Raw genomic sequence first — 25,066 nt, forward strand, 5'->3', positions numbered from 1 at the left:
ATCCACCGGGGAAGGAAAAAAAAAATTACCTTCTTATTTGGTAGATCCAAGAGAAAAAATTACATCAACTGAACCAAATTTATTAGGCATGTAAAATTTGTGTACAATTGGCTCTGCTCATTGGTTAAAAAATGCTACAATCAGTATGAGTACCAGCTATCTTATCGAAACATAGGGATTTATAGCTTGTACATTGAAACAAAAGGTCTGTACAGTCAAAACATGCCAACTAGCGAAGGGCAAAATTTCACAATGCCAAAATGGTCTGTTCCAAAACGAACTTCGGACAAAGTCCTTGAAAGAATCTATATAACCTACTTACAGACCTGGCTGCAAAATGAACCATCAACACGACTGATCTTTTCTTGAAAATGGTACCTATGTTCTGTTTAACTTGTATGTAATAATTTTGTATAATGCACAGAAATATACAGTGCAGACAGTTTAAACCATCATTTTCAACTCAGAATGTTCAACTCAGAAAGGTCATCCATTGGAATCTCAAGGCCCATAAAATCGTCGCCTTGCAATCCATCATCATCAATATTCAACCATGAACCAATATCTTGGCCTTGCCCGTCGAGTACATCTATCCCAGGCAGCTGCAGGCTTGAAAAATCAATGCTTTCAGTGTCATTGAATGCCTCCAAACCCAACATGTCATTTTCCTTGATATTTCTATCACTAGCCATCTCACGTGCCTTCAGAACTGGGTGTGGTACAGGTTTGGGTAGCTCTGAAGCCTTACCAAGAAGATCATTGACAGAAGCGGACGAATGAGTCATCTTCTGCTTAAGCCTAGTTTTTGGCTTCCTTTCACCTTTGACATTGGCTAATGCTGGGCGACCAATTTTACCACTTCCGTTTCTGGAGGACAGATCTCTGTTCTGCCCCCTTTCCTCCCTCTCTCTCTCACTCCTCTTTCCTTTTGTACCACTTGCAAGAGCACTCCCGATACCCGATTGGGTTTTCAGAGAAGAACCACCAGTTCCACCGACGACTTCATCCAACAATAACTCTCTCCTTTTCACTCTACTCATCCATGTTTCTTCTTTACTAGTAGTTGGTCCAGACAGGTGATTTCCTGACTGGAATTCATCAAAATGATTCTTCTCACAAGCATCTATGCTGTGTTGCAAGTGTGAAGTTGCACAAGGAGTCGGATGCAAGCCCATTGAAGCTGCATCAGATAAAATCACATATCAATCACCAAAACTGAGACAATATTAACCACAGAAAGGTTATTTAATTTGTTTCATTCATCACTAACTCATACAGCATACTGGTAAATGGAGCATATTCTACAAAAATATGAACTTGCATGCCACTTCACAGGACCTGAGTACAGATAGTATTTTTCCAAGGGGACAATATGTGAAGTACCTGAAACCCTAACTTCAGAAGAACGGCTAGGAGTGTCACCAGAAGGATTGGCAGGTTCTCCTTCAGTCATTGCATCTATGCGTTCAGCATCATTGAAGTGGGAAGACACGGAGCAAAACAAATCTTTGAACATGGGCTCATTAAAGCAGCTCTTGCCTGTATTTTCATAGTTCTGACATCGTTCTAGTGTTCGTTTAACAAAAGATAAGGCAGCATGCTTAGCCATTTTGCTACTTGAACTCTTCCCACCAGATGCATGAGGGCCCCAACAAGCCTGTCAAACATGAACATAATATTATATAATGTGTGAAAAGTACCGAAAAGAATTCTCAGAAGCTTGATCAAATGAAGAGAATTAAGAACTCAAGGTTTAATGAAGCATGAAAAAACAATCATGCGTAAGAAAGTGGAAAAAAACCCTCCCTAAAATTGTAGTGTCATAATTATCAGCATGCACAAATAGAAGAGTAAAAGAACAACTAAACTACAACAAACAGTAAAAAAGAGTACTCATCCCCCCCCCCACCCAAAAAAGAAAGAAAAAAGAAGCAATCAAAAGTGGTTCATTTGCTAAAATGCATGTAAAAAAAGCCAACAAGGAGAAGGTAAATGAGAGTCATGAGACAGCCTTAGTAAATCTTTAAATCCTTATGCAGTAATTAGATAGTAATAAATAGCCACCTAGCAATAAAATTGAATACAGATATTGCACCCTGTTGCAAATGAGAAAAGCAATCAGGAATTTTTGCTGAGGCAATGCAGATTCTAAGCATAATATCATATCTTGTCTTGGTAAAGGCCATCTTGGTCCTGAAAAAAATATTCAAAGATGCCGAGACTTCCGCAAAAATTTTCAAAAATTCTTGTCCCTTCCAGTGTGATGCTTAGGTGTTGCTTCAGTGGGTTTTAAGCCAAATGAAGTCTTGCCAATTCATGGAAACCCTATTTTAGGCTAATATAAACATATGTGAATGTTCATATTCCAGAAGACACATAAAGTGGTGTCTTAAATATGCACCGGTCATTTGAAGTATATAGTTGAATCCTGGATCCAATGTAGACTTACATATTCTGTAAGTATTACCCAATACAATTAGTAAAGTAAACAAATACAATTTAGAGACATAGAGTCAATGATTGATACCATCACATACATAATTTAGGAGACACTTCCCTAATACTTGTGTACTTTTCTTAATTTCAAAAATAGACTAATTAGTTATTGCCAAAAGAATATTGCAGCAATGTGAAATTGTAGATTCACTGCTGGTGTCTGATATTTTTAATTGATCCCTATCTAGTTTAATTGCTAACAATGCATCAATCATACATTTTGCCAAAAAAACATTTTCAAAGAAAGAGTTTTGTCCTGAAACAGTAAACCAAGTTCCAATATTTACTAGGAAGCTTCAAGAACGTTCCAACAGATACCGACATTGAAACAGCGAAAATTCAAGAACAAAGCACATAACAGCTTAAATAATTGATGTGGGACTCACCAGAGAGCTCTTGGTCAAAATTTCAACCAACAATCATGAGACAATTCAATTTTATAATTGAAGTTTTGTAGGCTGAAATGATACAAACAGTTGATATTTTGATAGAGAGATCGACAGAGTAACTGTAGCAAGTAATTCAACTTAAGAAGTCCTACAGTAAGCCAGCAAGGCAAGGTAGAAAGAAGGCCCAAATTCAGCCCCTTCCTGTGGCCCTAAGGGGTTGCCAAACCTAGTGAGGGGCGAAAGTTTCACTTTACCAACCCCTTCATAGTAGTAACTTTTAATTTTATAGTTAGTAATTGTTTAGAAGTTCTTAATTAGAATTCCTCTTCTAGTTGTTTGAGTTCAGTCCTGGACCTCCTGGTGTGAGTGGGAATTCCAATCCAAATGGAAATCTTGTTGAGTCCTAGTCTAAGTAGTCTACTTTATTTTGTTGAGTTGTATTATAATTTCCTTCATAGTAAAAGGCTACAAAAATATAACCCCACTCAGCTGTAACAAAACAGAAAATAAATATTTAATAAAACTGAGCATTGAACAAAGACATTGGAAATCATAGGTTCCTAGGGGAAGCCCACGGCCTTGGTGTTTTCAGTTTTGTGCAATTTCCAGATTCTCCCCTTCTCTATTGTTTGCGGGAGGCTTGGGATCTTCAGAATCTTCCGCAGTTTTCGAGTTTACTACTCCACAAATCAAGTACCCCTCCCCCCAGCCCCTTTCTACCCTTTTCACCCTCCCAAACCTTGCGCAACATCTGAACCCTTCCCCCCCCCCCCCCCAAAAACTCTTGCGGCAACTCCAACCCCCATCCCCAGCCTCAAAACCATAATTCCCCTACCCCTCCACCATATTTCCCTTCCCCATTGAATATAACTCCCCTCCCTTCTAACTCTCAACCTTAACCTCACTCCGATTCCATCATTAGAATTCAAAAACTGCACTTCATCTTCAACCTTCAAACCCTAGAAACACTAGAATACTCGAGCCCTACAAATCTTCAACCAATCACCCAAATCCAACCCCCTTTTGGATTCAACACGCTAACACCCCTAACTACACTTTGACACCATCCCTAGAAATCCTAGAACTTAAAAAACCTAAAAAACCTAAAATACCCTAAACCCTAGCCTGAGGAATAATTCTGCAATTTAAAAAAATTCTGTTAAAACACTAATAAAGCTTAGTCAAAACCTAATAGCCATCCCAATCATTCCCCACTAAGCCCTAAACCCCCTAACCATGGCTCCAAGGTTTGGAAGTCAAAACTCCCTTAGCCGCAGTGTTATTTGAGCCATACAGCTGCTGTCCATTAAGAAGTGTCTGAGATTTGACCTAGAACAGCAAGGTTAAAACCCAATATTACCGCTGGTTCTCTAGAAGAGGATCCTGAAGACTGGCCCGTGACTTGGGGTTACATCACCACTATTCCTGGCCAAAATGCAAACTGCAACTAATCTGCTAGAAACCTTGGATCAGTTAATGGGGGAACAGGATGGATGAAAAGCAAAAGATGGGGTGCTTGACAAGTCATTTCATTTGCAATTATTATCTGTCAGTCACTGGAAAATCATAGTGTTTTCCCATGCTCCTTATGATGTAGGCTTCAACGTGGGTAAAGTCCAAAGCCAACAAAAACAAATCATGCCATCTGGTCACAGTTCAGGATCTGCTTCACACAAGTACTAAAATATTTACTTTATGTAAGCTTGCATCCACCAGTCAACAAAATACTCCAAATGCATAAAAAGCAAGCACTGGACAGGTGGCAAAGCAGCTGTATCTGGCAGCACTATGTAGCTCTGGAGGCTCACTAGTTAATGTCAGATGGTACCCAGGTGGTACACGAATTTCAGTCCAATTAATTAGGCTGTCTTTGGCATAATTTGTATTTATGCTTATGACCTATTTATGAATAATCAGTAAGAAAATAGGTTGAGTAAAAATAATTGTTTGGTCACTACTGGAGATGATATATTACTCAACAAGAAATAGGTTTGGTATAGTTGGGTGAATAACATATTATGTATCACTTTTTTGGTTTCCAGTCAATGGTTAGGACTAGCTTTGATATCCCTAAAATATTATTAATGTGGAGATGGGAGCAAGGTGGAGGTTGAAGAAAGAGAAAAACAAGGTTTTGTTCTACTTTTTAGTAACTTTACCATTTTACCCCTACTTAAGTAGTAATTCTGCGCATGTTCATTAATGCACCCACATGAACAAAAATTAACAGTTGGTGATAATCATATACTAACCTTGATCTTTTTATTGAGAAATAGGGGTCATAAATCATACCAAATACATCTATTTACGTTCATAGGTCAAACAATCATAAATCGAAAATGTACCAAAGAGAGCCTTAGCTATTTTATTTGGTTTAATTTAGAGATCATTTGGCCTCTTAAAGTCGCATAACTTAATTAGCCTGTATTTAGGATTGAGTTCTATTTTTTCTCAAGTTGTTTTAAGTTTAGAAGGAATTTTTGGTCAGCTACAGGTTAGCTAATAGTAAGGTGTTCCATTCCAACAAGAGATTCAGTTTGTTAAAAATTGAGAGGTTTGTTTTGGTCAGCCACAGGTTAGTTAATAGTTAGGAGTTCAATTCAAAACAAGAAATTGGGTTTGTTAGGATGATTGTCCCCTATTTACACCATCCCCGCCAACCCCCAAAAAGAATCGTGGGAGAGTAAATCAGACGTGAATAATTAATTGAATTTGAATTAGCTTATGAGCTTTTATTTTGGGCATTGCCTTCTTCTCTTGGTGAGAGTGTTTTGCTAGGAGCTGAGACCCAAGACACTGGTTCTCTGGTGGTTCAAAGCCCAGAAGGATGCTGGTTCTAATTGGAACACCATATCCTGATTTTGACTCTCGAACAATCTTCAGTGAAGGTCTGCCCTACAAGCTGCTAGCTCGGGAAGTCAGCTCTTGTTAAGATCTGGTAATCCCCACCCTCTCTTCTTTCCGCTATTTTCATATTGGGAATGTTCCTTCACTAAAGTCCATCCCCAGGCCTATTTCACCACTGAATTCATCCAAAATCTAACTAAAGCCTCCATACACATCCTCTTCATTCGATCCTAGCTGCTACCCTCTAACCCATTAAAACCTATCATCCACATGTCCAATTTTATCAAGTTTTCAAGTTCAAACATGCTGACTGCCTTGGCAACCTGCATCTACCTTGTAGAAGATCATAGGAAATGTCTTTTCGCCAAATCTAACCAGTATATACTGGTTAAAACTCTGATAGAATCTTCCTCTAACCCTAAGAGGAACTTGAGTCAAATTTCAGATCCATCCATCCAGCAGATTTCCCGAAATTAACTTTTCACCATTCTGTCATATTTTTGACTAAGAATCCTCCATAACTCTACATTTAACAACCTGATTTAGTTACAACTTACAACTTCCAGCATATATTCTCCTCCACATGAACTTGATATAATCCTGCCATTAATACTAATCCTAATTCTCATCCTCAAATTGGACCCACACTCAGTTTTTGTCTCTTCCAATTGGCTTGTTCTGATTTGAGATCTTGGTTTTGGCCCTCAACCCTATTAATGCTACATCATAAGTAGTACTCTTGTTTGATTTTGATCACTCTTAATGCCTAGGCAACCAAGAAAAGCAAATCCAAACAAAGCTACCTGGATGCCAATGCTTTTTTCCTCAGATTTCAGGTATAACTGTATAAAGTCCTCAAATAAGAAATTCAAACACTTAAGACCCAGACCTTCAAGCCCCTTTCATCTTAGTTATTTTACCAGTAACTGAGACTAGTGTGTGCTCTACCATCAGGAAGATTTTCAGGTATCGTTCCTTGATGACATAAAAGTCCTTTGCTGGGTTTTCACTTGGGTCTCATAGGGCCACAGTGTGTAGAGATTGACCTAAATACCTAGCTCTACTGAAGTATCAAAAAGAGGGAGATTCAGTCTTGTAGGGTTTGGGTCTTCCACCGATGGTTTGTCAAGAGGTGAAAAAGGATCAATTTCCTCCCCCCTTTCTAGATAGTTCCCTGTTATTTTTTCTGTTTCCCAATCACTTTTTCCTCTATCCTTTATTTCAGTTTCCTTCCAACCCTATCCTGTTCCTTTAATTGTTGATCCCCCTCATGTACTACTCTCCTTCATTTCCAAACCAGCCACATTAAGTATACTCCTGAATTACGATTCTGCTATCTTCTCATAAACTCCAGTTTATTAAATGTTTTTCATAAAATATTTCATTTGAGCATTCTCTTGTTCATATGGGACCATGCTGATAACCAATTGAGTTTCTGAACCCAGGGATCATCATCAGATTCATCCCCACCTTAAGTCAGATCAAGTTATATGCCACTCTGGATTTCGTGATCCTCACCTCAGATTCAAATGGAGTCAAAACTTTATGCTCAATTCAGAAAGATAAGTGAGAACATGACATTCTACTCATAGGAAAATCAGCACAGAATTGAACTACCAAACCAGATCACCGATGGCCTACCTAATTTCTTCCTCATAACTATACATTATGGAAGCAAGTAGAAAGCAGGAAAAGGCCTGGCAATTTGATTGAGATCTTCAATGTTTATTGCCAGTAAATGATCGTCAATGCAAGACGCATAATTTAATTAATACCCTTCAAGAAAATAATATATACAAATTATGCATATATACAAGACTTACCATATATTTTTCATACGCCATTACAACGAGTCTGTCAAGGGCATTACGTTCAATCTCTCTACACATTCAAAAATTATCACATCAAAAGACCATCGCAAACACAAATATCAGGAAAAATAAGTAATGTAGCTAACAATCAAATGAGAAGTCATCAAAGAAATCCAATGACAGTCAGCACAGTTGTTACCTTTCTTGAGATTCTCTTGCCTCTGAGACAGAACTTTCCAGCCCAAGCAGTAATGTCTTCTTCTTGTTAGCCTACACCAGAAGTATCATGAGAAAGACATCATGAGTACTCTACAGTCAGACACAGAGACTCTTGTACATTGTACATGTTTCATAGAGTGAACAGCAATGAAATATTCCCTAAATGAAATATAAATTGGGAATGCATCACAACATCCATGATAACTACTATGAACATAAGCAGTGATAAATTCAAAACAATAATTATGGCTAATTCCGTGCCATTAACACAGGCACCTGCACACACACAGATACAAAAGCATCATTATATACAATAAACAATTTACTAAAATACAGGGGAACAGTCACAATAGCAGCTTACAACATGTGAAAATACACGAGAGCTTTGAACCATCAATACGCAATAGGAAAACCAAAAAAACAGAAACGAAGAATGGATTTGGGACCAACAGTCATTTAGAATCGTGCATCCGTCAGCCAATAAATATTTAGTGCATTTAAATTTTTTTAATGGAAATTAGTAAATTCGACTATAATATCATGGTTTTGGTAGAAGTGAACATGTAATTCTAGTAAAATCACAAATTACGTAATGAATACCAGATCTTGAAGCTTCTCCTTGCATCTGCTAATCTCTTCCCCAATTTCATCATCTTCTCGCTGTGCTAAGTCAGGCTGAAATAAGAGTAACGTGTAAATTAGGAGGTGAATGGTATTTTCAAACCACATATATCCCATAAAGAATCTTGTCAAAAAAAAAAAAAATTGGTGGGGGGGGGGGGGGGGGGAGGGGGGGGGGGGGAATGAAATAAAACACTCCCGGAGTCCCGGTGAAGCAGCCCCAATCAAGGTAGGCAACTTCAAGAAAAGCACTCAGTTCAAATCTCATTCAAACCAAACTACAGCTATTTAAAAACCTTATCAAATACTAAAAGAAACAGATAAAATAGAGCACTAAGTGAAGTAGCTCCATGCCTCCAGCCACGGGTTGCAGTTCCAACAAATCATCCAATTCTTATTTCCTCTCATGGGCTGCCAAACTAATAAAAAGATTATGCATGCAGAATGGCAACCTGACTATGTTGTACTACAAAAGCATGCAAAACCTTAATATAGCGAAGTTGAAGTTGAAGACTAAGAACATACATTGGCAGTAAGTGCTCTCACAAAGGGAAACATACCACTTGGTCCGGGAAAATGCCAATACTCTGAAGCTCTAGGAGAAGTCTTTCATTCATGTTCATCTTTGCATACTGAACTTCAGTACAAGCCTTGACAGGCATCACTGCATTGTTTGGCTGAAGACCATTTAGAGAGTGCCAGGAGACTATTCCCGAAGTTGGAGCTGAAGGTAAATCAACCTTTCCTGGGCTACCATGTTCCATCTGGTCAAGGTAACCCCTAGTGGCCCTTATCCTATAGCCATTTGAAGCAGCACGTGCAACTGTCTGAAAGTTTCCCAATTCTTGTTGACTTAAACCACTGGAATTCAATTCCTCATCCAGCTCAGCGTTAGTTCCATAAATATTGAACATGGCATCTTCATCTACTATAGGACAAGATCCATCATACTCTTCCTCTGGTATTAGAGCTGCAATAAGCCTTTCAGCAAGCGGAATTATATCATGATCCCTCTTTCCTTGCAGTTGCTCTGACAAATATTTTTCAGTCTTTATTTCACTCATCAATGCAATATCTTTCTCACATTCAATTGATCCAACAGCATTTGGGACAATACCAGAATCATCTGTATCGAAAGGGCTTACAATTGGTTCTGACAAATCAGTTCCAAAGTCATCCTGAAATAAGGAAGCCAAATGTCCATAAAATCTCCAAAAGAACAGTAGCCTGAAGTGGCACCAATTTCCTTAAATAATAATAACAATAAAATAAAATTTGATAAGGTTTACCTTCAAATTTTGTTTGGTACTCATATTATCCATGGCAGACTTATCAATGTCAGAAATCTGCTAACGTCATCAATGCACGAACAAAGTTCAATTAAAAAAGAAAAAAAGAAAGAAACCTACATAAGATACAAGAATATGCAACTTAAGAAATTAGAATATAGAAGGCAATTACCTGCTGCTTCAAATAAGTTACATCTTCAGCTGACACAAAGCCAAAGAGAGGCTCCATTTGTCTCCAGAATGAATTTAAACAAGCATGAGCTGCATTTGATAAATATACAAGTCAGCCTGCCTGAAGAAAACAACCATTCAAGAAACACAATAATAAATAATTAGCATGAAAATAGTACTGGGATTTATAGCAGCTTTTGCAGCAGCCAGTAGCTCTTCATGGCTATCATCGGTTTCTCCTGGAAAAATTAAAGCACAAAAATAATGAACAAGATGAAGAAACAACAATGGTGTCATTCACAATCTGTAGAAGATGTTCTATTAAGTCAATAATCCAGACATCAAATAAAATTCGAGAGAGAAAGATATGAAATACCTTGAAAATGCATGGTTCCACCATTTACAGCAAGCCTGGGACGTTTATATACTTTACGGTCAGACAGCTTCTTAGTCGGTGGACGGCCGGCTTTACTGAAACAAGAAATTAATCTACTAAGAGGTTTTAACAACAGGGCGACAATATTAGACAAAAAGATTTATATACTGGAGCACAATTATCAAGATGTCGTGGCAACTATGGTGTTAGACGGTCTTCTTAAGTGCCTTGATTTTTTGACAATATGGAAATCATGAAGTATTTTATTTAGCAATTGCATATTAAAGCTATACAGTTCTACTTACATAATAAATAAATATTGAACAACCATTAAAAAGTCCTCAGACTAATCATGATCAACTGAATGTAATCAAGGATCCGAAGATTAAACATTAAATTGCAATCAACAATCAAGGAGTTACATGATCAAATGGCCACAACTTTACAGAATAAGTGAAACACAAAATCAAGAAACCCCAGACTAAATAATCATATAATCACAAGATGACAAACATAAATGACTTATACTAACTGATGCACACCTGGGAATGGTCTGCTATCATGGACTTCTAGGAAAGGGGAATTAGAAGAATAGGAAGAGGAAGAAAGGGGGGGGGGGGGGGGTGGAAGCTAATCACATAATCCCTTGTCACTCAATTTGTTCTATTCAATATTCAACCTGAATTTGCGTCCTAATTCCTAAGACAAGCTATTTAAGGGAAATAAAACACAAATCCTAGTTCAAATCAAAATCAAAGTTCAAACCAAGATCTAACTCAACTCTTACACAGGAATAACAAGTAAAAGACTAAAAGTTAAAGCTGATCGAATTTATTCAGTTAAGTCCAACTCTTGTAGGGTAGGGCAAACCCCATTCTTTCTGGGGTTTGACCAGAAACCGTTCTATTGATACCGTATCACTAACAGTTGCTCAATTTGTTTTGAATATAAAATCTTATACGACAGCATTACAACCACCATCCACAGCATCCACAGCCACAACTACTGCCACTTACATTTTGCAAGAGCAGTAATGGAGATGGAATTTCTAAGTCGAGGGTATCTTTTGACAAAATCAGAGTCCTTCTTTTGATTTTGTTTGGGAGATTCTGTGTGACACAATTTATACATATGATATACACAAGCTTATTGAACTACTTTTGAAAATAGAATAAAAGCTCACATATTTTCATGTTGTTTTGTTTTCAATACATCAGAGTCTGAAAAACATATGCGCGACACCAATAAGGCAATAACAATACAGTATATACAATAAAATCAAAAAATAATAAACTACAATAAAGCGCTTGCACACCTTGATGCTAGGTGATGCTTTGCATAGCCTTTGATAACCATGACTGAGAGGTTTTAATATTAATACCACATTAATAAACATCAAAAGGTCATACAGAATACATGTTGGATAACATAATGAAGATTACCTTTCAGTCTTCTCAAGACCAAGCCTTGTACTTCTAAGCTGTTTTGCAGTGCGTACATTATCAACCTTCCCAACAGAAATTGGTAAGCTAGACCTTGTTGAAGTGAAACCCCTTGCAGTTCTTCCCTGCCTCCGAAGACCATCACCAAGATCTTCATCAGTGGACATTTTATTCTTTCTCGATGGCAAAACTACAGTTGGAACCTTATGAACATTCTGTCCTGTTTTCTCATCTGGCCCACCAGACTTCTTTACCTTGTCTTTGCATTTGACTTCAGCTGCTCCTGACTCTTCACTTTCTGATGCAGCTGAAGATAAAAGGTCATCTTTCACTTTAACTTGCTGAGAAGCATTACTGGACGAGCGTCTTGGGAATCCCTGCTCATTTTCTTTAACCATAGCATGGGATCCTGTAACTGGAGTTGTCCTCTCATCCAGAACTGGAACAGGAGGGACAAGATTTGTTCTTCTTGCAACACGAGATATCTTTTGGGGCCTTTGCCCAACCCACTGTGCTACAGGTGGTGATGAAGAACGAGTTGATGGGGGACGTTTCCTACTGCTAGCCCCAGCAACAGCTGGGATCTTGTTCATACATTGTGAAAGCTCCCATTCTTCAGTAACTCCAATTGCTCGATGGGGACTAGGTGATGACTTGGGTATGATACAAGGACCTGATCTTGGTGCCCTGACAGATGCACCCAATTTTGTGATTGAGCTGGGGCCAGAGCTAAGAATATCTTCACGAACATTTGACCTGGAAATCATATATCATACAAGTGATATTGGCAATATTCAAATATACAAGTTCATAAAAAGCAACAAAGAACTATGGAATTGCCTAATTAAAAGTGAAGAAAACACAGAGTAACAGATCAGAAAGCAACCAAAAAAAAAAATTTAATTTCCCTTACGGAAAGGAAGTAACTGGATTTTGCAGCACCAGAAGACCGAAAAAAGGAGGGGAAGAGACAGCAGAAATTTAATGAGGTGAAAAACAAAGACAAAACATATGGAAAACCGAAGGTGATGCATGTGCCAAAGATGACACTTTACCTATTAACAGCTTTGAGATTGACCCTCTCCTTCTCAGAACTAACAGTGCGATCTTTTCTATCACCAGGAACGCAGTTGTCTTGATCAGTCTTAGTGGAGGACGAACGAAAGCCAAGGCCATTTTGTTGAGCGCTCACATCTACTTTTCCACCTCCAGTGGCTCCATTAGCAGGGGCAGACCTGTATAAGTTGTTATAACTCACGGATACCCAGGACAAGGTACATATGAGGAAAGCAAGATCACTTGAAAATAACAACCGGGGAATAAGTTGGATAGGTAAATAAAAGAGTAAGAACAGATCAAAATTTCCTGTGATTGCATACAGATTGTCAATCTGTCCCCCTCTCCCCACCCCACACTTGAAGAGGAGAAGCTATGACTCAGCATCCCATAATTCACCAAAAGATCCTCAGTTGGAGAGAGTCGTCGCAATCCCTACGGGGCCATTAACTAAAGGCAGTTTGAATTGAAGGAGTGGGAAAAAAATAATCATATTTTCCTATCTGAATAGGTGAAGTCCATATTCAATGCAGATGAAGATTCCATTTTGAAAGGATTGTCGGTCAGATTTCTCATCTCCGGATATTGGGTCAGGAACTATATTATCTTAAACCAGTTAACCTAGAGAATAAATAAATAAATAAATCTATTAGGTCGACAACAGTGGTCTAGTGAATCTGAGAATAATGATTCAGAAAATTTGACAAATATTCTATTAAAATATAGATCTTAATTAGTTTCAAATGATTCAGTTATTTTGATTAAAAATACCTTTTTTGCTATAGAAAAAAAAAGAGTTTTCCCATGTCTTTAGCCTTAGACTTACTAATCATCTTACAAAAAAATCTTCTAAATAGAGAGAGCAGGGGGAAAATCCCAATGAATGAGACTCCCTCTAATGAATGTTTTCGATGTAAAGAGTTAAAATAAGGTTTCTTTACATATATGCCCCTTATGTTGTTATCGGTGTTGTAATGTATTCTTTTTCTTTTTTATTTTTTACCTCCCTTTTGGCTATCTTATATGAGAATGGGCATAAGGTAGTAATTTTGTGCTTCTTAAGCTAAGTGAATCAACATAGAGGAGAGATAAAAATTCCCTCCCACATTTTCCCCTGCCATCTCCTCTTCATCTTCTTCCTTCTTCTTGGTCTCTTGCAATCTTTGTTTTGCAACATTGAATCAGAGATTGACCGTTGGCTTAAGCATTGTATTGCAAACTCTTCTCTTAAACTCCTGTCTTTGGACCCCAAGGGTACAAAGGATTCCAAGAAAGAGGCTACTATGTAAATCAATTGGAGAAAGAATGAGACAAGTCTTGGATGAAAATTAAGACAGGATTTCATGTGGAGTATGAGGTCTCTAGAAACTCAAATCAACAAAAACACTCTCCAATGTCACTGCAGGCAGCTTTCAAGGATTACTGCCAGCCCCTTTCCATTTTCCTTCTCTGTCCATTCCAGCAACTGTTGGGGCTGGGTATGGCTCATTGACGTTATCTAGGAGTAAACTACAACAAGGAGTTTTAGATCACAACCACTTCCTTGCAACATGAGATGTTTCCAGTTGCATAATCAGTGTGACGTATTTGTATAGATTCTAAGAGTTGCTGTGGGATAAAGCTATTCTTCACAACAACTACAACTCAAACTTATCCCAACTAAATGGGGTCGACAACATGGATCCTTCCTTTCCACTTAGCTCTATTCAAGGCCATACTGGATCCAAGGCCTAAGCAATTCATTCCTTTTCTCACCACTTCTTCTAGGGTTATTTTAGGTCTTCCCCTAGCTCTTTTAACTCCTTCAATCTGGATTAATCACACCTCTGTACTAGGTCATTTAAAGGCCTCCGTTGCACATGGCTATGCCAGCTCAAACAACCTTCGTATAGCTTAGCATGCACCTAAGCTACTCCTATACCAAATATTATATGATCATTCCTTGCTTTATGCTTCCTAGTTTTGCCACTCACCATCCCAACATCCTCATTTCCACTATGCTAGTTTTATCTATGTGATGCTTTTTAACTACCCAAAACTCTGCACTATACATTACAACTGGTCATACGATGGTCCTATACTATTTTCTTCCCAAGTTTTAAGGAATGTGTCGATCACACAAAACCCAAGACACTCCTCCACTTCATCCATCCTATTCAAATTCTCTGGGAGAATTGTTCTCTATCACCTACTTCATTTATGATTGAGCCAAGATAACTAAAATAATCACTTTGAAGAATCTCCTTCTTGTCAAGTTTCACCACCACATTATGTATTCTAGTATAACCGAAATTACACTAGCCCTCTTTCCCATCTAAACTCTGTTTCACCTTAAGTCCATCAAATCTGAAACTGATTCCCTGTGAAAGGTCCTATTTGGCTACTGTTTTGATCAATCAAATACAGTACTACATTACCTGGACTGCAGGTGCAGTGAACATCGTAAAACTGTTTAGTGTTGTTGGGTGATATGTGAAGCCCAGAGTTGGGCACTAGGTGGATTTAGGAACTCTACTAAACCATGTAAATTTGATTGTGCACTGTCTACCAGTGGATAGAAGGTCAATCTATTTTGCAAGATGGATATGTATCCCTTGATAGGCCTGACCTCTCTTCGTTGAAGGCAAGGATACACGCAAAATTTATCAGTAATTACAGAATGCTCCAGCCGGTGGTGTAAACAATTGAAAGGTATACAGTGATACACAGGGGGTTGTGGTCTGCTTGGGAGAAATTTTGTCTAACATTGATTCCCCCACAGCACTCAGTGTCAGCTTGGGAATATCAGAGGCGAGCACTGAGTGAATCCTGGGCAAACCAGAGAGAGGTTCTGGGAACTTCATGATCATTTCTAGGAATGCGTGGTGGCAGGAGAGATGAGCCAGAGCACATACTCTAATGGCTGAGGCTGATCCTATGGGGTATCCATCAGCCCTGCAACAGCTCACAGTTTCCCAACCTTTTCCTCTTTCTTTCATGGTTTCAGGTCATTTCAATTGGTTATTCAAGTTTGAGAATTTTTTTTTTTTTTTTTTTTTTTGGGGGGGGGGGGGGAGAATTTTCCTATACAACCTTACCTCAGCAATTTTCACTGAGAGGCTATTTTGCTGCCTTGACCTCAGGCTATCACTGTACCACTAGTATTTAATTTTTACCCTCTAAAATACTTGTTTCTAATTGCTGCTTTCAGGTTGGTGTCTACTTTCTATTCCGGAATCGCCCCCATCAGTTGTTTTTATTTGGTTTCTAGTTTCTAATTGTTCTTCAATTCAAGTTTCTTTTCTGCATTTCTACTTCCTGGTTTCCAAATCTGAGTTAGTAATTATGGTTGTGGTTTATAGTTCTGTCTGGGTTTTGGAAACTTACTGAAAATGGGATCCTACCATAACTAGTAACTGGCCATCAATTTTCAATAATCATTTGCAAACTGCTCGCCTGTAACAGGGTTGGTTTGATATTTTGAAGTTTTCTTGTTGGTTTGGCTCCTATGTTCCTGCGATTCTGGTCTTTGAGGTTCTCTAAACCCTAATTTATTGCGGATCCACTTGATAAACTATCACAGTAATATCTAATATATTTTTTATAAAGTTACTTTATCCATCACATAACATGTAATTGATAAATTCTTTTCATGCTGAAAATTGTAGTAGTCATTGAAGGGCCATGCATTGTAAGGATTCACACCTGAAACCATGGATATTACTAAGCTTTGGTCGTGCATCAGGAACAAGCCTTTGCTGCATTGTACGTTTCAATTCTCGGTCTCCATCGATGTCTCTTGCCAACACAGTACTCATAGAAGCATCAGATTTTATTCCAGAGCGTTTCTTCCTTGTCTTTGACTTGTCCCAACCATCTACATTAATTGATAATGTACGGTCTTTTTCATCAGACTGCACTGCACCACTATTTGCAAGTCGGTAAGTTTCTTTTTCCCTCTCCATGACCACAGGAGGCTTCGCAAGGCCATTAGCCTGCACATGAACTGCATCCGTTAGGACAAGTGAATCTTCATGTGAAAGCAAAGGAAATTGAGAAAGAAAAAGAAAAAAAAGCAAGGGGGGTGAGCAGGGAGGGAAAGGAGTGGGGCCACTTGATATGCAAGTACAAGAGATATGAGCAGTGGACTGGGATTTAGGGGAACTCGAAGTTTGAACAGTATTTTTGCTGTCCTGTGGCATATTGAACTACAGCTCATTCCATGGTCCTTGGACATGTCAGGCAGTAGTATCTAGTATGGCTGTATGGGGATGCTTCGGAGTTTGGACTAACAAGATGATTTTCAAATACAGTATCAGAAAGCAGAAACAACAAAGATAGAATCCACATCTTCATAGAAGTTAAAAGCACATCTATCATAAAAGTATAAAACTGACATGTTTCTGGAGGCCATTTCATGTTACAGTATCATTAAGTTTGACAAGAGGACATACAGGAACAGAAAACAATCCATCACTAAAGGTACATCAAGTAATAAACAATAAAATGTCCACTTAAACGCACTATGAAAAAGAAACTGCACCTCAAATACATCTGTCAATGCCATCATTTGAATAATCAATTAACATGATAGTATATTGAAACCTGATAATGAAGTAAAATATTAAAACCACATGAACCTCCACTGAGGGTATGGTGTAATTCCATTTTCACCTATCAAACTTTTAGACTTACGTGGACCACCCTAATTTTCAAAATAATTGGCGATTAAATCCAGTATCTAGCTGCTGAAAACGTTAGAATTATTTAACTGTTGACCAAAATGCACTTTCTTCCCTTAGATGCAAGAAAATAAAAAATAAATATAGAAAACCTTTCCCACCTCACACTTCTGCCATTCCCTTTAATCTCCTGCTCCTCTAATAATGGGCTGAATATTGTTTCGGGTTACCGACATCTGAAAAGGCTTTTTTGATATACTTGTTCAGTTGTTTGAGATGTGCCCAGTCGTAAGTAGAAATATAAAGCCTAGTCCCATTTCAATTACAGAAGCTCAACCCGCCCAAGCCAGGTACGCTGCCATCGGATGAGCGAAACTATCGTACTGCCACTGAAAATTTTCAGCGCAGGCCAAGACCTGAAGATGTAACTCTGCCACTGAAATTTTTCCCTCTTGACTTCTTGTTATTCGTAATCAAATCGTCAAGAGACATGTCCGATGCACTGGACATTTTCAATTATTAGAATTAAAAAAGTGGTTTTTCCAACTATATGATAAAACCAGAAAAGTTTACAACCAATAATGAGATCAGGAATCCAAAGAAATACGGTTTTTCAGAAAGAAAGGCGTTAGGGTTTTGCAGAAGAAGGGTTTTCCAACCTCATTCCACACTGTCTTCAAATATCTCATCAACCCATACCCTCCCAACACACCAACTCCATCTCCACTTCTCTTTTTCCTTCCGAGAATAGAGACGGAACTGCTGTTTCATGATCACGGACCCCATGATTCCGTCTTCTACTCCATTTGTGTTTCCTCCACCCCCCTCCCCCAAAAAAAAATATCCATCTTGTCATCTGACACAGTGGAAGGGTGGTGATGCACGGGGGGCAGAGGAAGGCCAGAAGGGTGCAATGTACACAGCAGGGGGGATGCACTGTGATGGGAAGTGTAGAAAGAAGCAAAAGAAGATGAGGAAGAGGAACATTGATGTCATTCTATCTTACTGAAGGCATATTGGTCATAAAAAGTCTTTAATACACCTAGAGTTTGCAATTAACGGACACAACTAACATACTGACTGCAAGTACCAATAAATTTGGAAAGTACGAGGGAACACATAATTTTGAAAGTTTGATGGGTGAAAATGAAATTTACACCATATCTCAGGGGAAGTAAGTGAAAGTCATCTAAAAGTAAAATTAAAAGACAGAAAGATGCCAACAAGAATGTAAGATATAAATGGATTAAGAAGTTCAACATACAATACAGTAAGCACTATGAAAATAGAAAGTATACCTCAATTACATAACTGCAGACGTCATTTTACAAAAACAAAATACCATGAGACATCATATAAAAACTCAGTAATGATGCAAAACATAAAAAAATCAAGAGGAAATTGCTCCAGCACCCCAAAACAGAGGTCTTTAAATGCTTATACCCCACATTATTTTTCATAAGCACCCAGCTCCAGTTTTGTTAGAATGATTAGTGGTAAAGTTCTTAAGACCATCTTGCCCTTATGTATAATGAGAAAATGCCTCATCTACCCCTTCTCCATGGACATTATTGTCCAACAACTCTTCTTGATTTCTCTCCCACCCCATACCCCATCACATTTTGAAATTTAAGAACTCCTTTGTTGAAGCTCGAAGCACAAAGTTGAATGACCACCAAAACCAAACACCATCAGCTCCAAATCTTGCTGGCAGCCGAACCTGCAACTCTATTGACAGTGATTGAAACTGCAAGTTCCAATAGGTTTCTCCAGCTGATTGAATTACATCACTGAAGGTTTAACCCTACAAGATTCTGACCCAGTTTTCCCATTGAGGGAATACCCGTGTCTGTCAAATTATAACAGCCTGACAAAGAAAGTATTTGCAAGTCAAGCTGATATGCAGATGATGGCACAGCAGTACCAAAGTCTGTTATTGCTGACCTGGAGACATCGAGATCATGGAGCAATCAAAATTACGGAGCAGTTTTCTATGATTGCCACCAAGCTTGAGATAGGCACCCAAAATCCATTAAAGGTCTATCAGTGATCTTCTTGCTGAAAATAGAATTTAGATGAATTCAGAAAATAGCTTGTCCGGTACGGCAAATTAACACCACCCCGAGCTTAACTTATTTTTCATTGTGACGGGCCTCCTTCCACTTCTTCTTTATCGCCTTTCTCTACCTGTAGGGTCTACTTGCTTATCGCCCACTCCATTCCTGGCTTCAAGATTCTCATTTAGAAATTGAATTTAAGGCATACATTGATCTATGTGGAAGCTGTAATGGTTGAAAAAATTTGGTTTAGGAGCCATTCTAGGGTCTTGGGATGTCTATTGCGGAGCTGAAGGAGCGGCAAATAGCTGCCACCAGCTGTGAATGCTTTCAAAGAGACTTTAAGGCAGAAACTATGTCTTCTAATTGACACTATTGGTAGCTGAAGTTTTTTTCCTTTGATATGAAAATTCTGCGTATTCAGATGAAGCTGATGGTGCCTGCTGCTTCCCTTTTCTTTTCCCCCTTTTGATGAAGGTGTTTAGGTAATCTCATGACATTCAAATGGGTAAGTTCTAGGATCTAAGGGAAAAAAAATTGATGGCTTAACAGCATTCAGTAATGGTTTAGACTAATGTCTGCACCATTCAAATGGGTAGTTCTGGGATCTAAGGAAAAAAAAGTTGATGGTTCAACAGCATTCAGTAATGGTTTAGACCATAGTTGTCAAAGCGGCAAGGCGACCAAAGCAATGGGGGCCCTGCCTAGGCAATTAGGCGACAAAGCGGTGTCTTGGTGGCAATAAGGCAACCAAAGCGGTTGGGTCAAATTTTTTCAATATAACTACTTTTCAATACAACTACTTTCTATAATAAGCTAAACAAATATTCAATAGTCATATTCATCCAAAAAAAACAAGCATTCAATAATCATAATTATGAAAAATTATTCAAAAAAAGAACACAAACATAAGTTCATCTTATCAAAACATGGTTGTCAAAGTGTTTCGCCTAGGCATTTATTGATTCATTGATTCTTGATGTTGAGTATGGCTTATGCTTCACATTTTTTTGCCAGCTGCCCTCGGAGCAAAAAATAGGTTCTATATCACTTTGGGCCTTCAAGTTCCTTTGCAGATTGGGCGTCAATTAAGTGGTTCAAAACAAAGCAGTTGAAAAACCGCTTTGCCACCCAGGCGGACGCTTTGACAACTATGGTTTAGACTAACGTATCCAATGAAACAGCCTCTTTGGAGTGCCTTTGCTTATGAAAGATAAAGTGGCATGTCAGTGTTTAAAGGCCTTTGTTTTGGGGTGCTGGAACAATTTACTCAAAAATAAAACATAAAAAGGTATCAACAAGAATGTGCAAATTAGTCAAGCTAGTAAGTTCCAGCCACAAACCCGTACGTCAACCATAGAGGTCCGCATTCGTTTGTTAGGTAAAGCAGGTTTTGTTCTTTGACTTCTTTCTTCTAGTTTCTGTGGTTCAAAATCAAAATTACTTGACGTTGCATGAGTTTGGGATCCCAGTTTAGCTATATTTGCACCAAGAACTGCTCGATCCCCAGGTAATGATATAGTGGATCGGTCACTCAATGAAACATCCACGCGAGATCGTTTCTTTTAGTGATATGCTTGGGAAGCACTTGTCAAATTTGAATATAAGTTCATCCCAGGATTTTAATCGTTGCCTGCATAATGAGAAATTTCATAAACTTGTTACCTTGTTGAAGAATATCAAAATTTATAATAAAAAAGAGGAAGCAAAACTACAATAACAGGGGAGGGAAAGGGACAAATACCCAGCCTTGTCAGCACTCTCACTGATATTAGCTTTCGACCTTTTGAGCTCCTCCAATAAGGAGGCAGCCAATGGCTTGCCATTTAAAGATACAGATGGAGAATCATCTGGTGAAACACCAAGAACAGAAGCTATGACTCTTTTAGTAGCTTCTCCTGGTCTAGGGAATCTATTGTCCGGTGTCATCAATTTAGTGTTGAAAGGCAAACCATGGAAAAAACTTGTCACATCTCCTTGAGTTACTGAAGAACTACTTCTTGACATGCTAAGTAATGCAGAAGGGATTCTATTATCCATGCCTTCACGGAAGCTACCTGACCTGTCCATAGACGCACCACTATACATCCCACGCTGCATGCTGGAGTAAGTTGGCCTATCAGGATTACCAGCAGAAGGATCAAACTTGCCACTGGCCACCATTGCATTAATTCCTCCAACCACTTTGAGTTCCCAATCCAGAATACAAAATAATACTTGATAAACTCATAGAAGTGCTGCACATTGCAGCCAAATTTAGAATGCTAACGTGACAGCATAAACTGCAATGGTTGCACCTGCACAGGATGTCAAGATATAACCAGAAGATATGAACTTCCCAATTCAAAAGACTCACTGGCAGCAGTGATGGCAAACAGTCTGTTAACAGCAGCCTAAGAAACCAAAATTGCAAACCAATCTCCATTTCACATGGCAGAACTGGAATTAATAACAACTAATTGATAAAAAGGCCCAACGGTACAGGAGGACAAACATAACTTTGGATTGATAACAATGATGGAAAGCAAGGCACAAAAGCACATGAGGATAACCAATAACTTAAAAGTTCCGAACCAATAAATGCCTTGGAACAATCTGAATGTACTGCACAACGGGTATGCAACCTGGTATGTTAAGAGTTCAATAATTGATTTCAGAAGATATATTATCTATTTCTTTGTCTCGAAAATTGTGAAATTTTTTGACATATTGGCTGGTTTGATTCATTCTATTTTTATTTTCTCCGGCCCATTTTAAATGTATGGTGAACTTAAATTGACAAAAAAGCTAAAAGATATTTCACATATGAAAAGGTTGTTCAGTACTTCAGTTAGTTATCCCTATTTGATCCAAGCTTCTTACACTGAATCAAGCATATCCCTCAACATTCCTCACTCCAACTAAGCAATGGTTAAAGGAAAAACCTCCATAGGACATTATCATCAATGGAGCAGATATATTTTTCTTGATCCTTTTCTAATAAATGCACAGCAGCTCTTTAAAATGTGAAAGCATTGGTCATGGATTGCAAACAATATTTGCATGTACATAGTTTCTTCCTCATTTGCAGCTTAAGGATCTTTTAAGGATTGAGCCTTTGATCTCTAATAAAACTGAAAAGCTGCAAAATTTCTTTAAGCTCTCATGAAAGGCTTCTACTGCTTGATTGAGTTATTTAACTGATAAAACAAGGAGAAAGTTTGTCTGCGAAACCAAGATTATGGAAAGCAACTATGACCAAAGAAAAGCTTTACTTCCTATCTGCTTTCTTCAGCTTCTTTCATATTCACTCCACCTTTTACTTTAATGATAAGAAAACTTTTAAAGTATCCAGTTGCAGCATATTGCTGTATTTATTATTTTATATTCTAGTCTAATCTTTTCAATACTTTTAAAGTTATTATTGATCATAATGAAGACAGCTTGGATATTTATTTCAGTATCCAAAACATGGAAACTGAGAAGCTTTTCTGCAATATGGATTACTTTCCCAAAGTGCATGGTCTTATATCACTTTCATGAAGCTAGAAAGCCTGGAATGTATACTTTGCACCAGAATTTCAAACATAAAGGTGGCAGGAACTAGCAAGTATAAATATTCAAAGAGAGTTCACTAAGCCAGCAGGGTACTCTCAAGCCTCTCACACAGAAATTGTTTATTCGTTCATTAAAGGAGAGAGAAAATAATAACAAATAGGATGTGAGGAAAAGTGTACACTTAAGCTCACAGAGCCTTTCCCCAATAAATATTTTCAAAAATTAAATATCAGGTATTAGCATTAAATATACCACAAGTAGGATTATTTCACGAAATTAGTAAAATCATGTGTATTGCACTATTATAAATTCGCACTCCAAGAAACATTTTTAACATGCTAATTAGAAAGTCATCATTTTGATACACATAAGGCATGCACTATGAAAAAGCATCTGCTTATATATAGCTTGGATAAGGATTCAGATTCTTGCAAGTGTTATTTGACACCATGTATTGTTAACTTGCATGAAATTTTATGGATACCATAATGAACCCAATTTTTTTAATAGCAAGCAACAGTGATTGTTCATTAATAAAAGGTCCCATAAATTACCCAAATGAAAAGGGTTATGCAAGGGTAAATCAAAACAGAGTAACTACAAAGGTATCAACCAAAGAGTGACACCATCAAGTAAATGGGAAATATCAGTCAGATAAATGAAAGGCACTTCTATTTTTGTCTTATCTGTACTAAGACAATCTTGAGAAGTTGTATTCCAGAATTGGGTTTAGATTTTCATATAAAAAGGTTGTTGTTGTGTTATCATCTCCAGTCTGAGGTTGAACTTTGACAAGAGCACTAATGAGTTTTTGAAGTAACCCACTTCAAGTCCCACTTCTAATTGATGGGATGGAGTAGAATCAGTTTTACCCTTTGGCATTTTTTGCATGAAGTTGCCATCCTCATAATGAAAACCAAGTGTTCTCGCTGGCTTAATTAGTACTATCGCTATTATGATGATGATTGTTGACTCTTTATCAGTATTTTGCTTATTATGGTTAGTGTTTGAAATTCCATTATCATTGTCATCAGAATTAATAATGATATTCCTGTTCTGTTGTTCTCAACTGCTGTAATTGCTCCACAAAGAAGCAAAAACAGTAGTGATAATAACAATAATGACGATTTTTTCCTCAAAAAATTGAACAGCAATAACAATTCTAGATTCCAGATTTTCTTTGGTAGGAGGGGTGAAGTATAATTTAGGGCAATTGAAAGCTTCATTTGGATTCCTCCAAGGACATTGCATGCGTTTACTCAGTAGTAGTAGTAGTAGTAACAATAAATAAAAAAGGAAAAATATTTAAAGGCTAACAAGAAAACTGAAAATTCATACTTACCTATATTACTATTACCATTTTTTACAGTAATCAGAAGATAAGTCATTTGAACTTTAAAGAGATACCCAAAGCAAACTAACTTTATTTAAGACCTCTTCAGACAACCCACAGTCAACATACATCCCAAAAACAACATTTCACTGAGAAAAACAAGGTACACCGAAGACATCAAATCAACAAAATTAAAATAATACTATGTGCATGGTGTGTACTGTATTCATCAATTCAGAAAAAACGTTTGGTTAATTAACAATTTAGTAGAGAAACCCTATACATGCAACTCCGATCCGTGATCCATATGAAGTGACTCAGATCTAAAAGAACATAAATGGAAATGAAATTATGAACTGTAAACTGAAAATTAAAGCAACAAATACTGACATGCATGAAAAGAACTACGGTAAGCAGAGAAACGAATAAAAATAAGATCAAAATCAAACAGAACTAGTAAATAGCTCCTGAATTTAAAAATGGGACATGCAAACTAAAACGACGATATTGAAATTGCACAAGTAAATCCTACAAGACAAAAACAAAGTGAATGAATCAAAACCAAGCTCACCATAGAACAGGGTAGAGTGATCGCCGTCGAAACCCGAAAACAAGATTAGGTTTGTTTATTTTTTTTAATTGAACGGAATTGGAAAAGGATAAAAAAAAAAGAAGAAATAAAATCCGATTTTCAGTGATCGGACGGGAAGAGTAAATTGGGACATGAACTGTAGCAGCAAGGTTTATCGTGAGTCGAAAGA

The 25,066-nt window shown here is 37.8% G+C and overlaps 1 protein-coding gene across 2 annotated transcripts; it reads right to left on the bottom strand.

Annotated features, from left to right (window-relative positions):
• On the bottom strand, positions 1–25,062 carry LOC149021563 (uncharacterized). Of its 2 annotated transcripts, none has more exons than XM_089149795.1 (16): positions 24,877–25,062; positions 21,180–21,732; positions 20,785–21,068; positions 16,402–16,691; positions 12,717–12,896; positions 11,662–12,417; positions 10,220–10,314; positions 10,023–10,082; positions 9,845–9,933; positions 9,673–9,729; positions 8,944–9,561; positions 8,363–8,437; positions 7,743–7,813; positions 7,556–7,613; positions 1,384–1,657; positions 1–1,180 (listed from the first exon to the last, which is right to left on the bottom strand). In XM_089149795.1, the coding sequence occupies exons 3-16, from the start codon at positions 20,803–20,805 to the stop codon at positions 459–461; spliced, it is 3,366 nt and encodes a 1,121-aa protein (XP_089005921.1). In that variant the 5' UTR covers positions 20,806–21,068; positions 21,180–21,732; positions 24,877–25,062; the 3' UTR covers positions 1–458. The 2 variants fall into 2 exon arrangements, with proteins under 2 accessions (XP_089005921.1, XP_089005920.1); XM_089149794.1 differs by having other exon boundaries at positions 20,779–21,068.
• Positions 25,063–25,066: the final 4 nt, after the last annotated feature.

The sequence above is a fragment of the Hakea prostrata genome, chromosome 3, assembly GCF_041222555.1.
Source record: "Hakea prostrata isolate BN-2017 chromosome 3, UWA_Hpros_2, whole genome shotgun sequence".
NCBI lineage: Eukaryota > Viridiplantae > Streptophyta > Magnoliopsida > Proteales > Proteaceae > Hakea > Hakea prostrata.